The sequence below is a fragment of the Schistosoma mansoni genome, chromosome 4 (genome assembly GCF_000237925.1).
Source record: "Schistosoma mansoni strain Puerto Rico chromosome 4, complete genome".
Classification (NCBI taxonomy): Eukaryota; Metazoa; Platyhelminthes; class Trematoda; order Strigeidida; family Schistosomatidae; genus Schistosoma; species Schistosoma mansoni.
In genome coordinates this window covers 30,564,896-30,587,898 of record NC_031498.1, presented here as the reverse complement: position 1 = coordinate 30,587,898, position 23,003 = coordinate 30,564,896, and the positions used below count along the sequence as shown (strand labels likewise).

General features: G+C 37.3%; 1 protein-coding gene across 1 annotated transcript in view; it reads left to right on the top strand.

Moving 5' to 3' along the window:
• Positions 1-23,003, top strand: part of Smp_150300 (putative map-kinase activating death domain protein) — a gene marked incomplete at both ends in the record, with an annotated part of 69,540 nt that overhangs the window by 4,342 nt on the left and 42,195 nt on the right. The window contains 7 exons of the mRNA XM_018797463.1: positions 2,717-2,875; positions 9,813-9,944; positions 11,537-11,650; positions 14,564-14,644; positions 17,695-17,865; positions 19,429-19,587; positions 20,651-21,035. Coding sequence (XP_018652503.1) covers positions 2,717-2,875; positions 9,813-9,944; positions 11,537-11,650; positions 14,564-14,644; positions 17,695-17,865; positions 19,429-19,587; positions 20,651-21,035 — 1,201 coding nt within the window. The remainder of the gene's footprint in view (positions 1-2,716; positions 2,876-9,812; positions 9,945-11,536; positions 11,651-14,563; positions 14,645-17,694; positions 17,866-19,428; positions 19,588-20,650; positions 21,036-23,003) is intronic.

Below are 23,003 nucleotides of genomic sequence, written 5' to 3'. Positions count from 1 at the left end.
ATGGATGATGCTACTACAAAATGAATACTGTTGTAATTTCACAAAGAAATACATAACCTGAAAGCAAGATATGGATTTCTACAGTTTTGAAGAAAACTGTTTCTGAGACTATTTCAAGAGTGATGTAGTGGTATTTTAACAAATCAAATAAGCAGATCCATTAAAACGACCTTTAATCCTTCTAAATTGAACATAACTTTCTCGACGGAGTCAATACTGACATGGCAAATTAAGGTTAAGATATCAACAATGAGCTCATCTATGTGTATATAACAGTTTGACTGTTTCTATGGAGCTAATCACACTGATCGTACTCAAACATCCTTATTATTACGCTCTCGTAAACACATAGTGGCATGGTTAGTAACATAACATTACGATTGAAAATACCTTCTCAGTTATATATCAAGTTCTTAATAATCTACCTAAAAGGCACAAGATCACACCTACTGTATGGAAAACTGAAGTAATTGGTGTCGATTAAAAGAAACACAACTTATGTAAAGACAAAAGATACATAAACTCTTTCTGTTTACTTTGGCCCACATGATAGTCATTTTACTCTCAGTTTTAGTCGTGTCCCTTTCCCCTTCATTATGAATTTGCCCTACCTTGTAAGACATCTTTTTTAAATCCTTAATTATACTTGTTTAAAGATTTTCATTATATTAAAAGACTAATTAGATTGAACGAAGAATATTCTTTTCGGTAAATTCTCATCAGGTCTTACAATTATATTTCAAAATTAATAACCCGAAATAATGTCCAGGTTAAGGGCAAAGCGCATCATTCAAAATTATAGCATGCAAATTTAAGATTGTTAAACGAAATAGAATAAAATTGTTAATGTTGATATTGACTCGTATAGAATGTTCAGTTGAATCAGATCATATGTTAAATGTAGATTTTAAGATCCATGATCCGAATAAATATGGGTCAGATAGAGTGAGAGAGATATGAAAGTGCAATTATAATTCGATCAAATGTTTAATGGAAGACTATGTTGTGAAAAAAGATTATTAATAAGACATAATAAGGTGGGATGAAGGCGAAGTGAATGAATTATGTATAAGGAAGTTTAGTAATGGTGTTTAATCAATAGTAATAATAATAATAACAATAATTATAATATTACAAAGGTATGTGAATGAAAATAACAGAGACAAATTATATTTGACTATGAAAGGTTCTAAGTACAATAACTGAGGTTACTAACGATGAATTGGACTTGAAATTCGCCTATAGTTCTTATAGGGCTACTGCTGGTCCCAAGCCCGAGTAAAGGAGGAGGGATGGGCATGGGGTTGGCGATCCCACCATGTAGAAAACAATCTTGCTAAAAAGACACTGACCAGAATAAACTATTTAAATTCTGCCCACCAAGTTGAATAAAGAATTATGAAGCCTCATGGTGAAAGCTGATATTCTTCGGATGTCACGAGGTCGATGCTACCTCTAACAACCACAGGAGCAGTTTTTATGGGTACATGGAATGTCCGGACAATGTGGATGACCGGGACGACCAACAAAATAGCTACGGAAATGGGGAGATACAACTTGATGGTTCTCGGAATAAGTGAAATCCGTTGAACCCAAGCTGAACAGCAAAGGTTGGGTGCAAAAGAGATGCTGTTGTGCTGTGGTGACGAAGAAGAAAATGCTTCGCACACACAACGACTAGCACTGATGTTGTTTAAAGAAGCACGTCAAGCGCTTATAGAATGGGGATCTCATGAATCCAGGATCGTCAAAGCATCCTTCAAAATAAAGAAGGAGAGAATCACAGTAAATGTCATTCAGTGTTATGCACCAACAATTGGTAGCAAGGACGACAATAAAGATCAATTTTACGACAGGCTATAATCGATCATAGTGAAGTGCATCCAGACCGAAGCAGGCAATTTTCTTAGTAACCCTACTCCTCAAGCTTTTGACCTAGAAGTCTAATTCACATGATAGTCGAACAAAGTTAGGATTCTATCTTATGGTAACGTGTGACCAAGAATAGGTTCATATACCGTTTGTTCTCTAGGTCCTGAAACTCATGTTCACCATTTATGTATTCCAACAGTAGGAAGTTAAATGTTTAATCATTGTAAATGAATGAATTAAGAATGATATCTGAGATTTGAAATGATAAAGATAGCGTATTATAAACTGAGAAATAATGCGTACAACTATGTAATAAAATTTTATATTGTACTAAATATATAGTATTGTTTAAAGTGATGATTAATGCTATCTCTTCTGACAAAGTTACACTTGGCGTATTTGTTTTTGTCTTTGACGTTTAGTTAACATATCATTATCACTCTATCATCTTTTCCATGAGTAATGGTTGTCGCTCCTGATCGATAATTTCAGTCAGGAAGATCATCAAAGATGGTTTAGTTCACTATTTTTAGCTATTGAAATGTTAACAATCGTGTTATTCTAAAGGTGTTAGTTATGTTTCTTGTTACTGGTCAGTCATCATCATAGATCATGTTTGATTCAATCCGTCCGATAAAATACGTACTTGCATGAGCTCATTAGTATTGACTAGTTCAACATTTTTTTTAGTTGTATCAATTAGTCAGCTCTATTCAGTGGTTTGTGATTAACTTTTAAGTGATACAATCTATTTCTTTGTTAAACTAACATAAATCTTCATAGTCTCTTTCTGTACTGATTGATTACAAACATCTAAATTTTGTTTCCTTCTGTAATCATTTAGCTTTCAGTTCAACCACAAACCTTAGGTTCACCTTTGTGTTTTGCTCTTCCTGATCAATCACGTCTTCCTTTGATTGATTTTCCTGTGAATTTGCCTTTTGAAATTATGGGTATCAGGAAAACGTTTCGTTTAATTATGTGTCTTCTATTGGAACAAAAAGTAAGTTTACTTGACTTCCGATAATGAAGATCCTTTTTGTGTGTGTATGAATAGAGATTATTTTTTTGAATAATTAGTTGACTAAATTATACATTTCTGCTTGTTTTATTTATTTAAACACATAAATATTGGTACAAGGAAGCACCAGATACATATGCGCCTCACAAATCTCATTCGATTTGTGTGAGGGCTACAACACTGCCCAGCTGCCCAAACTGAAGCAGGAGGTTTTCTTAGAGGGCCACACCCCGAACTTTCGACCTAAAGATCTGATCCACAAGATAGTGGAGCATCGTGAGGAGATGCAATCCCATGGTAGCCGGTGACCAACGATTGATTCATACCCCATTCGTTCCATCAGGATCCTGGAGCCCATGTGCACCATTGGTTTGGAATCAGGGTTTTCCAACTCCCCTAGGTGGACTCACAGTGTCCACCAACCCGGTTAAAGCGCCGGACGTTCGCTTTTCGTCCTCTCAATTTCGTAAACAACACCTGTGGCACGAGAAGGCAGTGAGTAGGACTTCCCTGACAGAGACTATATATTCGCTGGCCATGTGAGAGCATTTCGAGAGGGAGAGCGGACTCTCCCTACTCTCGGCTGTACCAGGGCATTTGGGGGCGGTCAAATTAGTCAGTTTTCTGAACCTGATAGAAATGAATAGACTTTATTTTCACATCACCTAAATATTTTAGACATTTCTGTAGTGGGTGTTTAACTGAACACTTTAGGTATAATAATGGCTAATGATAACCGGCTGATCAAACAGCAGTATATTAGATGGGATTTAGCCCTGCTACCTATTGATTGATTTTACATTTCAGTCCGCGTGGTCATCGTAACCAATGGTTGGAGACTCTAGGTGACCTGGCTCAGAATCGATCACAATGGCATAGGTATACACTCTTTATATTCCCTTAAACCTTGAGATTAAAATTGCTTTATAACTTTCTTCCTTCCTATGCTATATCTTTATATACAACCTATCTTTTACACACTACCAGCACTAAATTAACTACTTCTATGAATCCGGTGTTGATCTAGTTGTGCTAATGAGGTATGGCAACTTGGACCGATGCATAAATGTGCCTGGTCCTTCGTTGTAGCTGACTGACTGATTGACCTGTTGAATGATTTTACATTTTAGTCCAACTTGTTTAGCTCCCACCTTCATATTTATCGATCGTTGATAGATTGTTTTCATTGATATAGTTTTGTTTACTGTATTGATTTTGTCTCCATTGGATCTTGATTAAGACTATAATTTGACAGAGTATAGTAACGTGATTGTTTTTTAAAACCGTTTCGTTGATATGATATTATGCATATTAACTGGACTTAAACTGATGTGCATTCATGTCAGCCCCTATGTTGATGACACGTATAGGTTCTTTCTGTCCAATATTTTTCATATATGAAGTACCGGTAAGATCATAGACAACTATTCCATAATCTTTAGGACTATATTTATATTCCCGCTGAGACACAAACCTAGCATATATTGTTTCAAATGCTAAGCCGTTATCCACTAGGCTACGGCAAAGTCACTGTGTCCACTAACTTTCTTATCATGTATGATATTGTCAATTATTAGGTGTTATACTTTGTGTTGTTGTCATTCAAGACTAATAGCATGTAAGCTTCTTTGAAATGCTGACAATATCGAGCTATCCGTTCAATGAATCCATATACCAACAAGAACTGATCAAAATCATCCCTGGATATTAACAACGGGAAAATACGAATCCTTTAAGTCATTGACCACCTGTTACTATGTTTCAGATGTCCTCGGAATGTGATAAGATGGGCTTAAACAACACTCCTGTCACGAGAAGGCAGTGAATAGGACTTCCCTGACAGAGGCTATATATGCGTGGCCATATGAGAGCATTTCAAGAGTGAGAGCGGACTCTCCTCACTCTCGGCCGTAGCAGGGCATTTGGGGGCGGTCAAATTAGTCAGTTTTATGAACCTGATAGAAATGAATAGATTTTATTTTCACATCACCTAAATATTTTAATGTTAATATTGACAGCCATTCAACTCCACACTCAACACAACAGTTCATAGAAGTGTTAGTATACCTAATGCAAATCATTTGTTAATAATAGACTTTTATGCGTGTATATGTTGATTTAGATTTAACTCAAGGGTCTGGAAAGTCGGAAAAATGAAAATTTCGCAAATTCGATAAAAATGATCTTGGTGGTCTTGTATTAGTATTCCGACACCAGACAATGGGTCTTAAGCGTTCTTTATGCCTTAACGCTTCAGGCTGGGTTATTTCGCTTACTGCCCTACATATGTGTTGTATGCAGTATGAACTATATTGCCATGTAGAGCTGAAGGTCTTATGTGAGACTGGAGGTTCGCCATTGACATTGTGGATGGTTCAGCATTATTTTGGGAAGTTTTGCTGACTGTTCATGTGGAAAGTTAGTTTGCTGGTTAACCGATTTCGTTCATACTGGTGGTTGCTTTTCAGTGTTCTCAAGGGCCATTGTCATTGGAACATTGTAAGGCATGTCGCCATTTCTAACAGTAATGAGTTTGACTGTCATGTAAGCGGAATGGGTCAACTTTGGTCTGTTCATCCTGCGCATAATTGATTTACATGATCACTGATCGGAATAATTATACATATGATGTGAATGTGTATATGAATGATGCGAATGGTCCACCAAGGTGCTTGGTACCTGTATGGTTGCGCCACAGAATTGAACTGTACTATTCAGATTGTAACATTGAAGCCCATATAGTGTCTGGTTGTCCTGCGAAATGGGATCGAGGTGTATTGTTCAGGTTAAGCCAGAGGGCGGTGTCTGGCTCAATCCTGTTCAACGGGATTAAGCTGTACTGTTTGAGTTGTCATGTGAAAGTCTGGATAGTGTTTGGTTCTCCTGAAAATCAATGCAAAATTACCCTTTTATATATAATTGAAATTACTCATCCAAACTTTTACTATTACTTAATGATCTGTTGATACTAATTCTTTCAATTCTTCACTTCTACCCGAAGTTTGTACTAATGATGTCGTTCAGAAGGACGATGAAAGCTCCACAATCAAACCATCCAGCTCAGAGAACAAACCCACATCAAAATACTAATTCCTAATATATTTAACAATCACTTCAATGGTAAAGTCTATACACCTAATTTCATCACACGGTTTTGAGTTATAATTTAAGGATTTCCTTAGATCATTGTCATTTCATGCTTATAATCACATTATTATTACTGTCTATTGACTATTATAATTAACATACATACATGTTAATAATGTACATATCATATTGTAATGGAAAGTATTTTAATAAAAAGGAGTTCATTGGAAAAACAAACAGAACAAACACATGACACTATTAATACGTTACATGGTGTATTTCTGGCTCATTTACAGTACTGTATATAAAATGAATTGTTATTTCTGTATAATTATTAAACTACCTATTTCTAATTAAAATCCCTATAATTCTAATTGATTGAGTATTTAAGTTTTGTACTTTCATGGTTTATGTAAACCCAATATATATCTATGTTAATTAGAAGGGGGGTTTTGTAGAGATTTTAGTAATTTTATATAGTCCCACCATGCAAAACCTGGAAGCATTGGACGACTGTTTCGTCCTATTGTGGGACTCCTCAGTGGTGTGCATCCACGATCCCGCCTTGCGAGATTCGAACCCAGGACCTATCAGTCTCACGCGCGCGAGCGCTTAACCACTAGACCACTGAGCCTACATTACATAGTGATAATCAGCTCTTTCTCCTTTGTTCAAAGTGAACATCTATGAACATCCTGTCTTCAGTGAGTTACTATCTCACAACCTGATTCAACTTTACTAGACACTGTTTCTCACTAGAACTCTAGGAAATACCTCTTAAATCCAGTCACTAGTGAGCATATGATTATTATCAGAAGGGGTTTTTGTGAAGATTTCAGTAATTTTATATGGTTGAAATCATGAGTCAATTGAAGCTAGAAGCGGGATCGTGGATGTGCACTGCTGAGGAGTCTCACAATAGGACGAAACGGCCGTCCAGTGCTTCCAGGTTTTCCATGGTGATCTAGTTTCAATTGACTCATGATTTCAACTATATAATATATGTTAATTGTTTTTTCTAAAATCATATTAAGATAATACAGTATAGTAGAAAATTAGCTTCGTGTCAAGATTTAAATCAAGCACAGTTATCTTACCATAATTAAGTTATGAAATATTATAATCAATAGGATGTGTGAATTTCATAATAATTATCTGAGTTCACTTGATATTGTTTGCTTGTATCTTCTCATGGTTGTTTAGGACTGCAATTGATCAATCTCTTGTTTGCATATGTGCAGACTGTCTTGATATTGCCTTAAGTCACAAGCTTTATAAGTAAAGATGGATAGTGGCTAGCAGTGGAATCCACGACACGTGTTTTATCCTGGATAACGCGATGACATTTGAAGCGAACGGTACTGGGCTCGAGTCCTGGAGTGAACATCAACTCTGAGATGCAGGTACACCCAACTGACGGGTCTCGAGTAGTACGAAACGCGCGTCAAACTGGATAGCACTGCTAGCCACTACCTATCTTTGCTTATAAATTATCTGAGTGTTTTCACTTAACTGTGCCATAAAAATATAATTGTGTGTCATCACTAGCTATTCAGCTATATAATTTCGTATTGACTTAATTGTGAATCCTAAACTCAATACAATAATTGAATGAATAAATAATTTTTCTTATCTAATATAATCCTATCTAATACTGTGTTAACAACATATCTGAATGAATCAAAGATTTTACTCAACTAATGTCATTATACTGTAAGTAGATAATCGTATAAATAGTAGTGTGGTGCATGCTACTTATGTTGACAGATATAAGTAGTATGTAACATCAGTTAAAAGTCAAATGCCTATCAAAAGAGGACTGAAAAGATTGAACTGAGAAGAATGGAAGGGAAATAAAAAGGAATTGGAAGAATCATGAAGAATGTAACTGACAACTAATGGAAGATGTGTAAATGAAGTATTTAATGTATAACTTATAATTTCTTCTACGATCTCACGTTGGATCTAAACTGATATCATAAAATCTTGTTTGCAATACAACTAAGCTGCTGTTTCGTTAAAATCTAGTGATCCGAATTTCGCAAATTTAGTCGATTTTACAATATAGCATGAGTATCATCCAATATCATCAGTGAATAACTTCTGTCACTTCTGATATCGTTGATGCAGACTACTTGGTTGGGGTCCGCGTGACTATCGTAACCAATGGTTGGAGACTCTAGGTGACATGGCTCAGAATCGATCACAGTGGCGCAGGTGTATACACTCTTTATCTTCCCTTAAACCTTGAGAATAAAATTGCTTCACATCTGTCTTCCTTCCCGTATAATATCTTTATATACAACCTTTATTTTACATAATACCACCACTAAATTACCTACTTCTATAAATTTGGTGTTGATCTTGTTGTGCTAACGAGTTATGGCAACTTGGACCGATGCATATGTGTGCCTGGTCCTACTTTGTAGCTGAATGACTGATATCGTTGATACTCCACAAAAATCTTGACTTTCTACTGGAAATTCAAAGAAATCCATCTCAACGTTGATTATCTGCTACGATACCATTATTCTTCTATTTGATAGTTTGTGGATAATTTTTAACATGTGTTATCATAAATTGAATTTGAACTTAGGAATCCTAAGTGTACACCACCAAATAGTCTCAATCTATGACAAAACAGTTGTTCGATACTTCTTAGTTTTCTATGTTGGCTTTTTTTGGATGAAATCAGTTCGTAATCTGCAAATTAAACGATTTTTATGTAACTGGAAAAAGTGGTTTTTCTGATTTACAAATAGGAAGTGATGGAAATCTTAGTTAAAACACTCAACCTTCAACCAGTAGGCTCCAGGTCTGAACCCTTCGTAACTTATTATGGCCTTGATAGATGAATGGTAACACTATCTCAGTTAGCCTGTCATAATCAATGTATAAAGTCTGACACAAATATCCATCGCCTCAATTCTCTACACCATATCATTACAATGAGATAAGAATTAGTACTATTAATAGTGTCAGTGTTAATATGATAGGTTAGTAATGATATAATAACTTGTACTTAATAAATGAATAAAAAGTAATAAACGGATATCTCAACCATGATAAACTCATACCCTTACGTAGACTAGTCAGTTCAATTCAGCCAAATGAGAATAAAATAAGCTTGATTATAAACAAATATTGAATATCATTACTTACTTACTTACGCCTGTTACCCCTCGTGGAGGAGCATAGGCCACCCACCAGCATTATTGACTATCATAATTCGATAAATACATTTATTTATTTATTTAAACATATAAATATTGGTACAAGGAAGCACCAGATACATATGCGCCTCACAAATCTCATTTGATTTGTGTGAGGGTTGTGATACTGCCCAGGTGCCCAGACTGAAGCAGGTGGTCTTCTTAGAGGGCCACACCCCAAGCCTTTGACCTAAAGGTCTGATCCACGAGGCGGTGGAGCATCGTGAGGAGATGCAGTCCCATGGTAGCCGGTGGCCAACAGTTGGTTCATTCGCCATTCGTTCCATCAGGATCCTGGAGCCCATGTGAACCATTGGTTTGGAACCAGGGTTTTCCAACTCCCCTAGGTGGATCCTCCGTGTCCACCGACCCGGTTAAAGTGCCGGACATCCGCTTTTCATCCTCTCGTTTTCGTGAAGAACACCCTCGCCATAAGAAGGCAGTGAGTAGGACTTCCCTGGTAGAGGCTATATACGCGTGGCCATGTGAGAGCATTTGGAGAGGGAGAGCGGACTCTCCTCACTGTCGGCCGTACCAGGGCATTTTGGGGCCAAGATGGATGCATAGAACTCATGTATTTTAAGCTGTTCTAACATTTTTTGTCTTCTTTTCTTATCTAGGTGGTTTTACAATCATCTGATTATAACAAGTTATCTTTAACAATTTTATCATTGGTTGCATTACTCTATCCACTTCAATACATGTTTCCAGTTATTCCCCTATTACCTGCATGTATGCCTGATGCAGAACAGGTTAGTGTGTATATTGGATTGAAAGTGTTACTTTGATTTAAAAGAATTTTATTGTTATTGAATTAAAAGTTCCTATTGGGTGCATAGTCCCATTCATATTCCCTTATGAAGAACAGAAAGCCTGGTATGAATATGTATCGGCTCCAGTTGTTCTACGCTTCGTATCAACATATTGAGCGAGAAAGAGAGTGATATATGTAATTGATAAAGTAGAAAATGATCAATAATTTTAAAGAACCTTATTAAAGATTTTGTGAAAGATACTAGATGAGTTTAACCGCAATATTATAATGGGATCTAAACTATGTAATCAGAAAAAAAGCATATTAGGAACATTGAAATCATATTATGGTGTGCGCTAGTTATACGGACATGATAAGAATTGGAAGTGTAATACTTACCGGCAGGAGATCGAAATAAAGAGAAGAGGAATGAATACAGAGAGTAATCGGAACAACAACAGGATTGAAAGAATGAGATAGTATGTAAAGGACAACTGAAGAAAGATTTACAAATGATGTATTAAATGTATGATTTTCATATTTTAAAAAGTCAGTCAGTCAGCCACAACGTAGGACCAGGCACATATGCATCGGTCCAAGTTGCCATACCTCGTTAGCACAACAAGATCAACACCGGATTCATAGAAATAGTTAATTTAGTGGTGTTAATATATAAAAGATAGGTTGTATATAAGGATATAGTATAGGAAAGAAGAAAGTTATGAAGCAATTTTAATTTAAGGTTCAAGGGAAAATAAAGAGTGTATACACCTACGCCACTGTGATCGATTCTGAGCCATGTCACCTAGAGTCTCCAACCATTGGTTACGATAGTCACGCGGACCCCAACCAAGTAGTCTGCATCTGCCAACATAGCTCAGACATAAATTTGTCAAAACAAATCACAGAGTAAGAAAAGTAGTAACATTATCAGTAATGGTGGCAGCACTGGACGGGCGTTTCGTTCTCTTATGGGACTGCTCAGTTAAATGCTCTGGCGCGAGACTCGTAGGTCCAGGGTTCGAATCTCGCGAGGCGAGGTCGTGGATGCGCACTGCTGAGGAGTCCCATAACAGGACGAAACGGCCGTCCAGTGCTTCCAGGTTTTCCCTGGTGGTCTAGCTTTAATTGACTCATGATTTCAACTATGAAAATACTGAAATCTGATCTACTTATTTTTTGTCAGAACCAGAAATAATCTCAATAGGCTAATTAGACAATTAGAATAAATCACTTTTGAAACCACATGATTTAATTTGGGCTACTATTGAAACCGGGGATGACTTGACGTCTGTACTCACCTACGACTGCACTCGAGATCGAGTGAAGACCCTTAGGTTTCTCTGCGAATGGCTAATCATTGGAACCGATGAATCAGCATTCAACAATATAATTCCAACTTCAATCAGTTGGCGATGATTTTATAGTCTGTAATGCATTTGAACTATCATATTAAATTGCCTTTTACTTAATGATTACTTATTCCTATATTAGAAGGTATTTATCACTTATCTGGATATATTTCGGTCAATTAATCACTTTCCCCTTATTTCTCTTCTCCTTGTTTTCTTCAATATGAAAATAATTTAGCTTTTACTAGCGCCTACACCTTATTTAATCGGTGTTCCTACAACGTTTTATACTGCACGGAAAATTTTTCGTATGCCTAAAGATGTTTGGTTAGCTGATTTAGATACTGGTGAAGTATGTTGAATTCAATTTAATCTTTTTTTGTTTTTGGTTTCTGGATCTTTATTTGTGTAATTTTCAATGTAGGAAAAAAATGTATCTCTATATTTATTTTCTTGTGGTTTTTTTTGTTAAAGTGATCTAAAAAGGATCAGTGTCTATCACTAGTTCGATTTTCTTCTCTCTGATCCTGTAATCAGTTCTTAGTATTTACTTTGAAATGGTTAATCGTCGATTAAGACTTATTATTATTCGCGTTAATTAATGGTAACAACAAAGACATGGAATTGGTCCATAACCGGATAAACCTTACATCATAATCAAGGCCCCCAAATACCCTGGTACGGCCGACAGTGAGGAGAGTCCGCTCTCCCTCTCAAAATGCTCTCACATGGCCACGCGTATATAGCCTCTGTCAGGGAAGTCCTACTCACTGCCTTCTCGTGACGGGGGTATTGTTTATGAAATTGAGAGGACGAAAAGCGAACGTCCGGCACTTCAACCGGGTTGGTGGACACGGAAAGTTCACCTAGGGGAGTTGGAAAACCCTGATTCCAAACCAATGGTGCACATGGGCTCCAGAATCCTGAGGGAACAAATAGCGTATGAATCAATCGTTGGTCACTGGCTACCATGAGACTGCATCTCCTCACGATGCTCCACTGCCTTGTGGATCAGACCTTTAGGTCAAAGTCTCCGGGTGTGGCTTCTTAAGAAAACCACCTGCTTGAGTTTGGGCACGTGGGCAGTATCACAGCCTTCACACAAATCAAATGAGATTTGTGAGGCGCATATGTATCTGGTGCTCTTTTGTACCAATATTTATGTGTTTAAATAAATAATAAAAAGTGGTACAACCGGATAAACCTTTAATCATAATTTAGGTTTTATGTTCGGGAAAAATGTTTCTTTTAATATATTGTTGTACACTTGTCAAATAAGAATTTAGTAAGTATTATAAGGGGTTTATAGGGATTTTTGAGTTTCGTAGTTAGCTGGTCTTCGATAAAAGTCAATCAAAGCGAGAAAGCACTAAACAGCTGTTTTGTTGTAGTTGGGGATACTTCACCAGTGCACAGTTACGCCCTCATTCTCGGGTATCAAATTCAGGACCTACTGTCCTGTGTGTGAGCGCTTAATCTGAAGACCATTAATGACTAGTATCAAGAGGTGATCCCGGAGTTTTACTAAGAACCTGTGACTAGTGGAATTCAGTTATGCCAATTTTAAGGCAATTACCTACCAAGTACATCGGAAGACGATTGCACAATATACCAATGGGATTGGAATGCTCACATACCAACTGGGTGCTTGATAATAATACCCGATGTTATTTTGAACTTTTTCACTAACTATGATGAAAAATCCTATAATTATATATATCTTCAATCTATTCAGTTTCGCGTGGCTTCGTTTTTCTGAAAAAACAGTGACTGGTTCGTTTCAGTCACACATAGATTTCCTATTATTTAGTCCACTTTTAATTAAATATGTTTATATACTTTAATGAGTAAAAACTTAATTATCAGAAGGTTTTTTTTTTGGAGATTTAGTATTTTCATAGTAGAAAGAGTGAATCAATTGAAGCTAAACCACCATGGAAAACCTGGAAGCACTGGACGGCCGTTTCATCCTATTGTGGGACTCCTCAGCAGTGCCCATCCACGACCTCGCCTCGCGAGATTCGAACCCTGGACCTACCAGTCTCGCGCCAGAGCACTTAACCGACAGACCACTGAGCCGGCATCCCATGGTGTTTATGTCTAACTCCAACCAATCCACAAAGTTGAGAAACCGTTCACCAATTGTCTTCAGTGATTTCCTATCTCAGAACAGACGTGGTTTGAACTCCACTGAGCCGGCATCCAGAAGCAGTGACCAGTGGAGTTCAAACCACGGCCGTCCAGTGCTTCCAGGTTTTCCCTGGTGGTCTGGCTTCAATTGACTCACGCTTTCAACTATGAAAAACTTAATGTAAGATCATGAAATTAATTGTTATTATGACAATTTTATTTATATCATTATTAGAAAGGGTTTGAATTATTCCGTTGTTGATATTCTTTATTGAATTTTGATCAATCTTTGTTTTCATATGTACATTCTGTGTGAATTACCTCAGTGCAGTCAGTTTATCACAAGTTTTATGTATAATAGATGGTTTGTGACTAGTGGTGTAACTGAAGACGTGGGTTTTTTTTCTATTTGGGTCTCATTAGCCGAATGTACTTGCTCTCCCATAGTATTGATTTTGGAATTGAGACTCGAACTTAGTGTCTTTCACTTCAGCTTTGTAATTTACTATCTGTGGTTTTTAAAGTCTTAAAAACCTCATTGAAGTTAATCATCGGGAAGCTAATACTTTGTCACTGTTTTTCAGCTTTTGATCTTTTCAAGCCCTGACTTTGTCACTGGATGAATAGTTGGGGGTGTTGTTTACGGAATTGAGATGACGAAAAGCGAATATCCGACGCTTTAACCGGTTATGTGGATATGGAGGATTCACTTAGGGAAGTTGGAAAACCCTGATTCCAAACCAATGGTGCACGTGGGCTCCGGGATCCTGAAGGAACAAATGTAGTATGAACATATTGTTGGTCACCGGCTACCGTGGGACTAAATCTTGTGACGTTTCTTCACTGCCTTATGGATTAGACCTTTAGGTCAAAGGCTCCGGGTGTGGCCCACTAAGTAAACCACCTGTTTTAGTTCGGGCACCTGAGCAGTATCACAGCCCTCACACAATTAAATGAAATAACAATTTTATTTGTGTGGCGCATATATATCTGGTGCCTCCTTGTATCAATATTTATATGTTCAAATAAATAAATAAAAATTAAACCAGTTGATAAAACAAAATTTACAAGCTTCAACCATTATGACTAATGAGAGAATGATCAACATTTTTTTCTTCTTTATATTCCATTTCAGTTATCTTATCCTATGGTGGTTGATGAAATACCAGAGTTGCCCGAAATAGAAAGTAACATTCTGATTAGCCATTTAAGAAAAGTAAGCGTATTGAATTTCCTTTCATTCTTTTACTGTGAATTTATTTACAATCAGAAGGGGCTTTGTGGAGATTTCAGTATTTTTTCAAAGTTGAAATCATGAGTCAATTGAAGCTAGACCACCATGGAAAACCTGAAATCTTCATGAAACCCCTTCTGATTATAAACATATGCTCGCTAGTGACTGACTTCTAGATACATGTCCTGGAGTTCTAGTGGGAATCAGTGACCAGTGGAGTTCAACTACGTCTGTTGTGAGATAAGAACTCACTGAAGACAATTGGTGTACGGTTGCTCAAACTTTATGGATTGATTGAAGTTAGACATTAACACTGTTGGATATCGGCTCAGTGGTTCTAGAGGTTAAGCGCTAGCATGCGAGACTGATAGGGCCTAGGTTCGAATCTCGCGAGGTCGGGATCGTGGATGCGCATTGCTGAGGAGTCCCATAATAGAACTTATTTACACTTTATATGTAAATAGTTTTTTTTGCTGAAAATCATTGACAAAAGTGTTATTGAAACTATGGGAGTTTTGCAATCCACAGTGTATTGTTTCTTTTTTTTTGACCATCAATGCTTATAGTCAACATGTATTACAACTGAGTAATTTGTTAGTTTCTTCTCAATACGTTAGTGTGATCAGTTATTAGACCCTCTTTTATGTAGTTTTCTTGTTACTGATCAAAGTTTGGGGTCAGAATTGAATAAAAATTTTATTCATAAGAAGCTGAAAACTCAAATCACTTCTGGTCAATCAAGGCGTTTGAAAAGTTTCCAGTAAAAGCTGATACATTTATGTTCCTCTGTAACCCGATTGATCGAGTTTTAGTGGTCTTGAGTGCTGTTAGAGGTATGAGGGCAGTTGTCACTTCGCGGTTGCCCACGCCGTGGAAGGGTTCTTCCAGAGGTAACTGAAAAGAAAATTGGGTTAGAGGTGATCTTGATGACCTGAGAGCGTGACTGCAGTGCCCAAGGGACAACTACTTGAGGCCGGTCACGCACAATCTTTTTGTGGGGGATTTTCGACGTGTTAGCTCCGTTCTTCAAAGGACCTTACCGCCGGAGACGGATATCCGTGGGATTAGGCGAGGTGTGCATTTTTAGGGTCGACATTTTCTAACCCCTCCCATCCTTGTGGGAAGGCAGCATCGTTGTTATCCTGGTTGTCTGAAGGAAACACCTTACCGCTGTCACACCTCTGTACAGTCGACAGTACGACTTCGCCTTCGGACCTTGGGATTGCTGCTTTCAGTCTTACCGCTCTTCAACCGACCTGCCTGGCATGGTGGGACCTTGAGGAACGATTGTTCCAGCCAGTATAGCTCGAATGGTTCATCACGATAGGCAAGCCCGACCACCACGTCAAGGTAGCAGCAACTGTCGAGGATTGATCGAGCACTTATAGTTATTATCGATTTCTCCTTTTCTCTGGAAGCATATATCACATCAAAGTTACTGGTAAGAGACATCAATACTCTTTGGTTTGTCTTCACTGAATTAACATTGGATGTAGTAAACCTCCTGTTGTGTTTGTTCTTTCTGTTTTTGCTCTGAGTTCAGGCTTATATGAGCTTGAAAGTCGGTTAGGAAGTGAGCATCTCCTAGTTTGTGGACTGTTTTTTTAAAATTGTTTATGTGATGTTTTTGTTGTAAATACACAAAATTCAATTCTTGATTAATCAGAGAGCACTATGCATGTATTGAGGAATAGTTCTGAAGATTTTGATACATAACTAATAAAGAGTGAGTTATTACTAACCTTATTACAGAAATAAGTTAAATTACACAAAAATGAAATTGAAGATCGTCATTTATCTGCTTCAACAAATACATCATTGACTGAATTCTCAGATAAAAAGGGTGTATGTCAGTTTCACTGTAGGAGCTACTTCATCCAAATACTCTTTACTATTTAGAAAACTGGAATTAAAAATATAAATCGGTTACGTAATATTATTAATTTAAGAGGTTGTATCTTTTCCGTTGTTGTTATTTGGTATGGAACCGACTGATCTCCCAGTTGGAACATCAGTAATCAGGTACAGTTGCGACTTGTTAGCGACTTGTGAAATAGATGAAACCTATATTCATTACTTCTCAATAAAGAGAAGGGTGACGAAATCTCAGCACGGATACAGAAGGCTCGTCTAGCTTTCTCCAACTTGCGTCATTTATAGCGTAGGCGAGATATCCGTCTAGCAACCAAACGACGGGTTTACTGTGCAGAAGTTCGTTCCGTCCTACTTTATGACAGTGAAACATGGCCGATAAGAGTAGAGGATATTCGTAGGCTACTAGTATTCGATCATAGGTGTCTTCGAAACATTGCTCGTATATCCTGGGACCACCGAGTAAGTAATGCAGTTGTTAGGAAACGGGTACTAGGTAATGATGGCAAATCGATTGATGAAGTAGTGAAAATTGATCAGTTGAGATGGCTGGGACACATGTTACATATGCCCAACCACCGACAGTCCCGACGTGCAATGTTTCATGGTGTAGGAGTAGGTTGGAAGAAAACTAGGGGTGGCCAATTCAAAACGTGGCACAAATTTAATGAAGTCACTGACAATTGGACTGAGCCATGTTGGTAGGTGTAGACTACCTGGTTGGGATTTGCGAGATGATAACAACCGATGGTTAGAGACCTTGAATGACATGGCTCAAGATCGTTTGCATTGGCGAAGGTGCATCTACTCTTTGTGTTCTACCAAATTCTAATCTTCTGAATTCTTCATGTCTCTGTCTTTTTTCTCTTTCCAAATTTATTTCATTGGATTATACTCCTTGAATAACATCTTCAAACCCTAATCTTTCTGATTACTGTTTATACTCTTACTACCTCTACCACTATGGGATTTGAATCGACAACTGGATCTCAGTGGTAATATGGTATGGCAACTCGAACTGATGTACGTACGTACGAAGTTCTACGTTGTGACTGACTTCTCAATAAAACTGTCTTAAACATAAATTTCGTTGTCAGTTTCAAACTATTCATGTTGTAACCTTATTTTCAAATTCTTTTTTTTTACAATGGATTTATCAGTTACTTCACGAATTTTCAAATTCACCTCATATTGATTTGGATTTAGAGGATTCTTCGAAACATTGGTCTGTTTCTGTAGCACGTGCAACTGCATTAGAGCTATCGAAATTTGATCCTTTATTGTATACACTTACAAAAGATTCTGTTGATGTCGGTATACGTGTATCTATGGTAAGCGGAACTAGTAATAATATTAACGTTAATAATGATAATAATAAGTATGGGTTTTCCATTAGCATTATTTATTTATTTATTTATTTAAACACATAAATATTGGTACAAAAAAGCACCAGATAAATATGCGCCTCACAAATCTCATTCGATTTGTGTGAGGGCTGTGATACTGCCCAGGTGCCCGAACTGAAGCAGGTAAATAGGAACAATAGCATGACTTTGTGAAGATCTTTTTTGGCATCCCCCGATAAGTTACTCGGTAGATTTTTCAATATTCAGGAAAAGGGTGAAAACACTTTGTCTAATATACGTCCATTTTAGACTTCTCAAAATCAATAGGTCATGTACCATACTCTGACTAGATGGTTACGTTCGTTGTTATTAGGTTTTACATGCTTCCAAAAGTTTCCACAGGATCAGGGTTATACATAAACCTTTAAATACTATTGTTTTATGCATATAAAAAGACCGTGAAGTAAAGCATTTGTTCTTACTTCGAACCTTTCCTCCACTTTTTGGGGCTGGAATGTAGGGAAACTCTGAGGATTTAGGAAGCGGCTAAGAAGTCATTATTAAGCGTTTAAGTACAAAAAATACTGGTCTAATACAATTTGAATGGTAATGCTATTGTTGACTGTAGTAGGAGTAGATTGTAACCGAAATGTTGAGTCAGTCTTTGGAATTACTGATTTTTAATCTGTGAGGGATGTCGATAGATGCAGATACCGGCTCGTTGTGTTCTATGCTATTATCGTTATCATTGATTGGAGACGTCAGATGATATAGGATAGAATAGATCACAGTGACGTAAATGCACTCAACCTTTACATCTCAGATCTTGAGTCTCAATATTCCTTCATACACACTTTTTCATTCGTCCCCAAATTCCCTGATACGGTCGAGGGTAGGGAGAGTCAGCTCTCTCGTGAAATGCTCTGACATGGCCACGCGTATAAAATCACCGACAGGAAAGTCCTACTCACTTTCTTCTCGAGGTGGGGTGTTGTTTATGAAATTGGGATGACGAAAGCGAATGTCTGACACTTTAACCGGGTTGGTGGGTATGGAGGATCCACCTAGGGGAGTTGAGAAACCCTGATTCCAAACCAATGGTGCACATGGACTCCAAGATTTTAAGGAAACAAATGGGGTATGAACGTATTGTTGGTCACCGGCTACCATGGGACTGCATCTTGTGACGTTGTTCCACTGCCTTGTGGATTAGACATTTTTAGGTCAAAGGCTTGGGGAGTGGCCCCCTAATAAACCCACCTTCTTCTGTTTGGCTACTCGCGCAGTATCCCAACCCTCATACTTTTTCATTCTCTCTTGAACTATAATATCAATACACAGTTTGCCTAACATTCCTATTATCGTTATTTCGACTCTTTTAATATTCTGTTTAGTTATTTCATATCGTCTTGTTGACATAATTATAAGAACTTAAGTTGACGTATGTTTATCTTATTGTGGTTTGCTGTGATTATAACTTAGCTGACTTATGACAACCCAGTATCGTTTGGTTTATATCATTATTCATTATTTCCCTCTGTTTTATAGATTCTCTTCTTCAATACAAACAATATTCTAGGTGGATTTACTAATCATATACGTACTTTACGATTGTTTCCTCGGCCAGTTGTTGCATTTCAGTATGAAAGTTTTATGAAGTCTCGTCCAAAGCCATGTTTGTTTACTAGCATGCTTGCGAAAACTCAGGTACGTACCATTATACAAATGTATATATATACATATATTTTCTTTCTGAATATGTTTAAACGGCAACTATGTAATTGTTTCATATATCATACTACCACTCCGTATATTTGTGACATTGACCATGTTTCAATGACTTGAATATGCACAATCAGTCGATCAAACTACAGAATCTTTCGTCAAAGTTTTTACTTAGGTGACTCCTCTGTTTCAAATTCTTTGTACCCTACATGACTCGCTACACTGGCTAACAGAGCAGTATATTAGAGAAAGTTCGAGGATGGCTAGACTTTAAGACCTCGCATTAGTACATATGGTCCATAGCAATTGGTTTGACTTTGTCGATGGATTCGATCTTGTCAGATGGATGCAGCTTTACAGTTTAGATTTCTCACTTGACCTACGTCTTACGTCTTATATACAGAAACAAGTCCAGATGTAGTCAGCTAGTTTAGTAGCATCATCTGGAACAGTAGGCCTCAACATAAACAAGGAAAAAAGCCATGATGAAGCTCTGGAAGAGGTTAAGACTTTTACATACTTGGGCAGTATCATTGATAAATGAGAGGGATCTAATGCAGATGTGAAAGCAAGGATAGCATTCCCATAATTTAATAACATATTTAACTCAAAGCAACTATCAGCGAGCATCAAATTCATCATTTTAAGCACATATGTCTAAAAAGATTTATTGTACGGAGCTGAAACTTGGAGAACTACTACAACCATCATTAAAAAGGTACAGTTATTTATAAACATTTGCCTGCCCAAGATACTCCAGATCCATTGGACACACATCATCATCAAGAATCTATTGTGGATGTAAACAAACCTGAAATCTACCTGCTGAAATTCGGATGCCCTAAATACTGAGATATAGCTCTGATTCTTAGCATAAAACTTAATAGTGCTCATCAACAACAACCCTGTCAGGGATTACACCAAGTACCACCTACAAATCTCGTGATAAACACATTACCTTTTAAAGACTACACAATTGGTATCCAGTAATAGTTCACATCTAATATCATCTAAATTGTCCATCCTTTTTCGTATATTATTCTAGGCTGTAGAATATTTTGCTGAATCTTCAATATGTGCACTGAATGAAGCTTATCAACGTATCTGTTCAGGAGTTTATTCTACAGAATTAATTGGTGATAAATTATACTGGTATAAAAATCAATTACAACCAGTTGATTTTGATTGTTGGGACAAATTATTCGATTATGCCAATGTTACACCTACTAATACATCAAAAACAAATCAATCATCTCCCAAGTTATCTTTGGCGAATTCTAACCTGTCAATGTTATTTCAAGCTTTTGAATTAGCAAAATCTATCATAAATAGACGATGTTCTGGTGATATAAATACAGAGATTGATACGGATAGTATAAATAATGATACGATTAGTTTATCGAATGATGCTCAAACTGGTGATTATATTGGTTAGTATATTGTTTTTGACATTTTTAATGTTATGCTTCTTCAGTAAATTTTAAGATATCAGGTCCCCCAAATGCCCTGGTACGGCCGAGAGCGGGGTGAGTCCGCTCTCCCTCTCGAAATGCTCTCACATGGCCACGCGTATATAGCCTCTAACAGGGAAGTCCTACTCACTGCCTTCTCGTGCCACAGGTTTTGTTTATGAAATTGAGAGGACGAAAAGCGAACGTCCGGCGCTTCAACCGGGTTGATGGACACGGAGGGTCCACCTAGGGGAGTTGGAAAACCCTGATTCCAAACCAATGGTTCACATGGGCTCCAGTATCCTGAAGGAACAAATGAGGTATGAATCAATCGTTGATCACCGACTACCATGAGACTGCATTTCCTCACGATGCTCCACTGCCTTATAGATCAGACCTTTAGGTCGAAGGTTCGGGGTGTGGCCCTCTAAGAAAACCACCTGCTTGAGTTTGGGCACGAGGGCAGTATCACAGCCCTCACATAAATCTCATTTGATTTGTAAGGCGCATATGTATCTGGTGCTCTTATGTACCAATATTTATGTGTTTAAATAAATAAAAGATATCTGGTTTATGACTTATGGAATTTTGATGCAATTACTGACTACCAAAAACAGGGGCTATAAAAAACAAAAGGGATAGCTTTGTGAAGATATATGAAAGAAGGAAGTAGAGTGCCAACAACAAAAACTAAATGAGCATAAATGGTATACGTTAAGAGATATAGCTCAGTTGAAAGTATAACTTAGAAAGAATTTGTTTTGTCTAGCGTCTATCGTCGCTGTTATGTGTATGTGAACTCTGTTGAGTCCGCAATTTTACTGCTTATATTTGACAATCGGGAACCACTTCAATTCCTGGATCCTACTACTTGCACTTTGAAACAAGGATCACTTCGATTCCTACAATGCTAAGCGAGAGTACAAAATTGGTGCAATGAGGGTATATTGATTCTCCAAAAATACATCCCCCCAAAAGACCCAATATCATATCGTTATTAGATCAAAACATAATCATTTATGTACCCATTTTTATATTCAGTAGTATCTCATGTAGAGGAAAATACATAGTGCTACTGTACAAAACACACTAAATTTAGTTTACCCGAATCGTTACAGAGAATATGTCAAGGTAAACAAAAGTTCACACTTGTGGATTATTAAATAAAATTTGTACTGAATCGACGTGTTACGTATGCCTGAACACCGATTACCACGACGCGCTATGCTGACTAGTATTGTAGATGGTTGGAAGAGAGTTAGGGGCGGTCAAACCAAAACGTGGCATCAGAGCTTGAAGTCACTAACTTCTAGTCTGAACCATGTTGGCAGATGCAGACTACTTGGTTGGAGTCCGTGCGACTATCGTAACCAATGGTTGGAGACTTTAGGTGACATGGATCAGAATCGATCACAATGGCGTCGGTGTATACACTCTTTATCTTCCCTTAAACCTTGAGATTAAATTTGCTTCATAACGTTCTTCCTTCCCGTGCTATATCCTTATACACAACCTTTCTTTTATATATTACCACCACTAAATTAACTATTTCTATGAATTCGGTGTTCATCTTGTTGTGCTAATGAGGTATGGCAACTTGGACCGATGTATAAATGTGCCTGGTCCTACTTTGTAGCTGACTGACTGACTGTACTGAATCGATACAAAAAACATAGACCTTAAAACTTCATACTGAACAAAGTTCATACCTGTCATCTTTGCCGAAGTTCATAATAAGTTGACACTTAATATATTGGCTTAAATAATGTCATTATATTATTCCGTTATATAAACTTCTTTCAGTGAAGCAAGTTGCTTTGACTTATATGAAAAATGTTAATGAAAACTTCATTAGAATCTTCATTAACTTCTGTCTTAACTTATGTCTGATAACGTCTGAAGTCATTGAATTACATCATTTATAGAATCCCAACCAGGGAGTTGTGA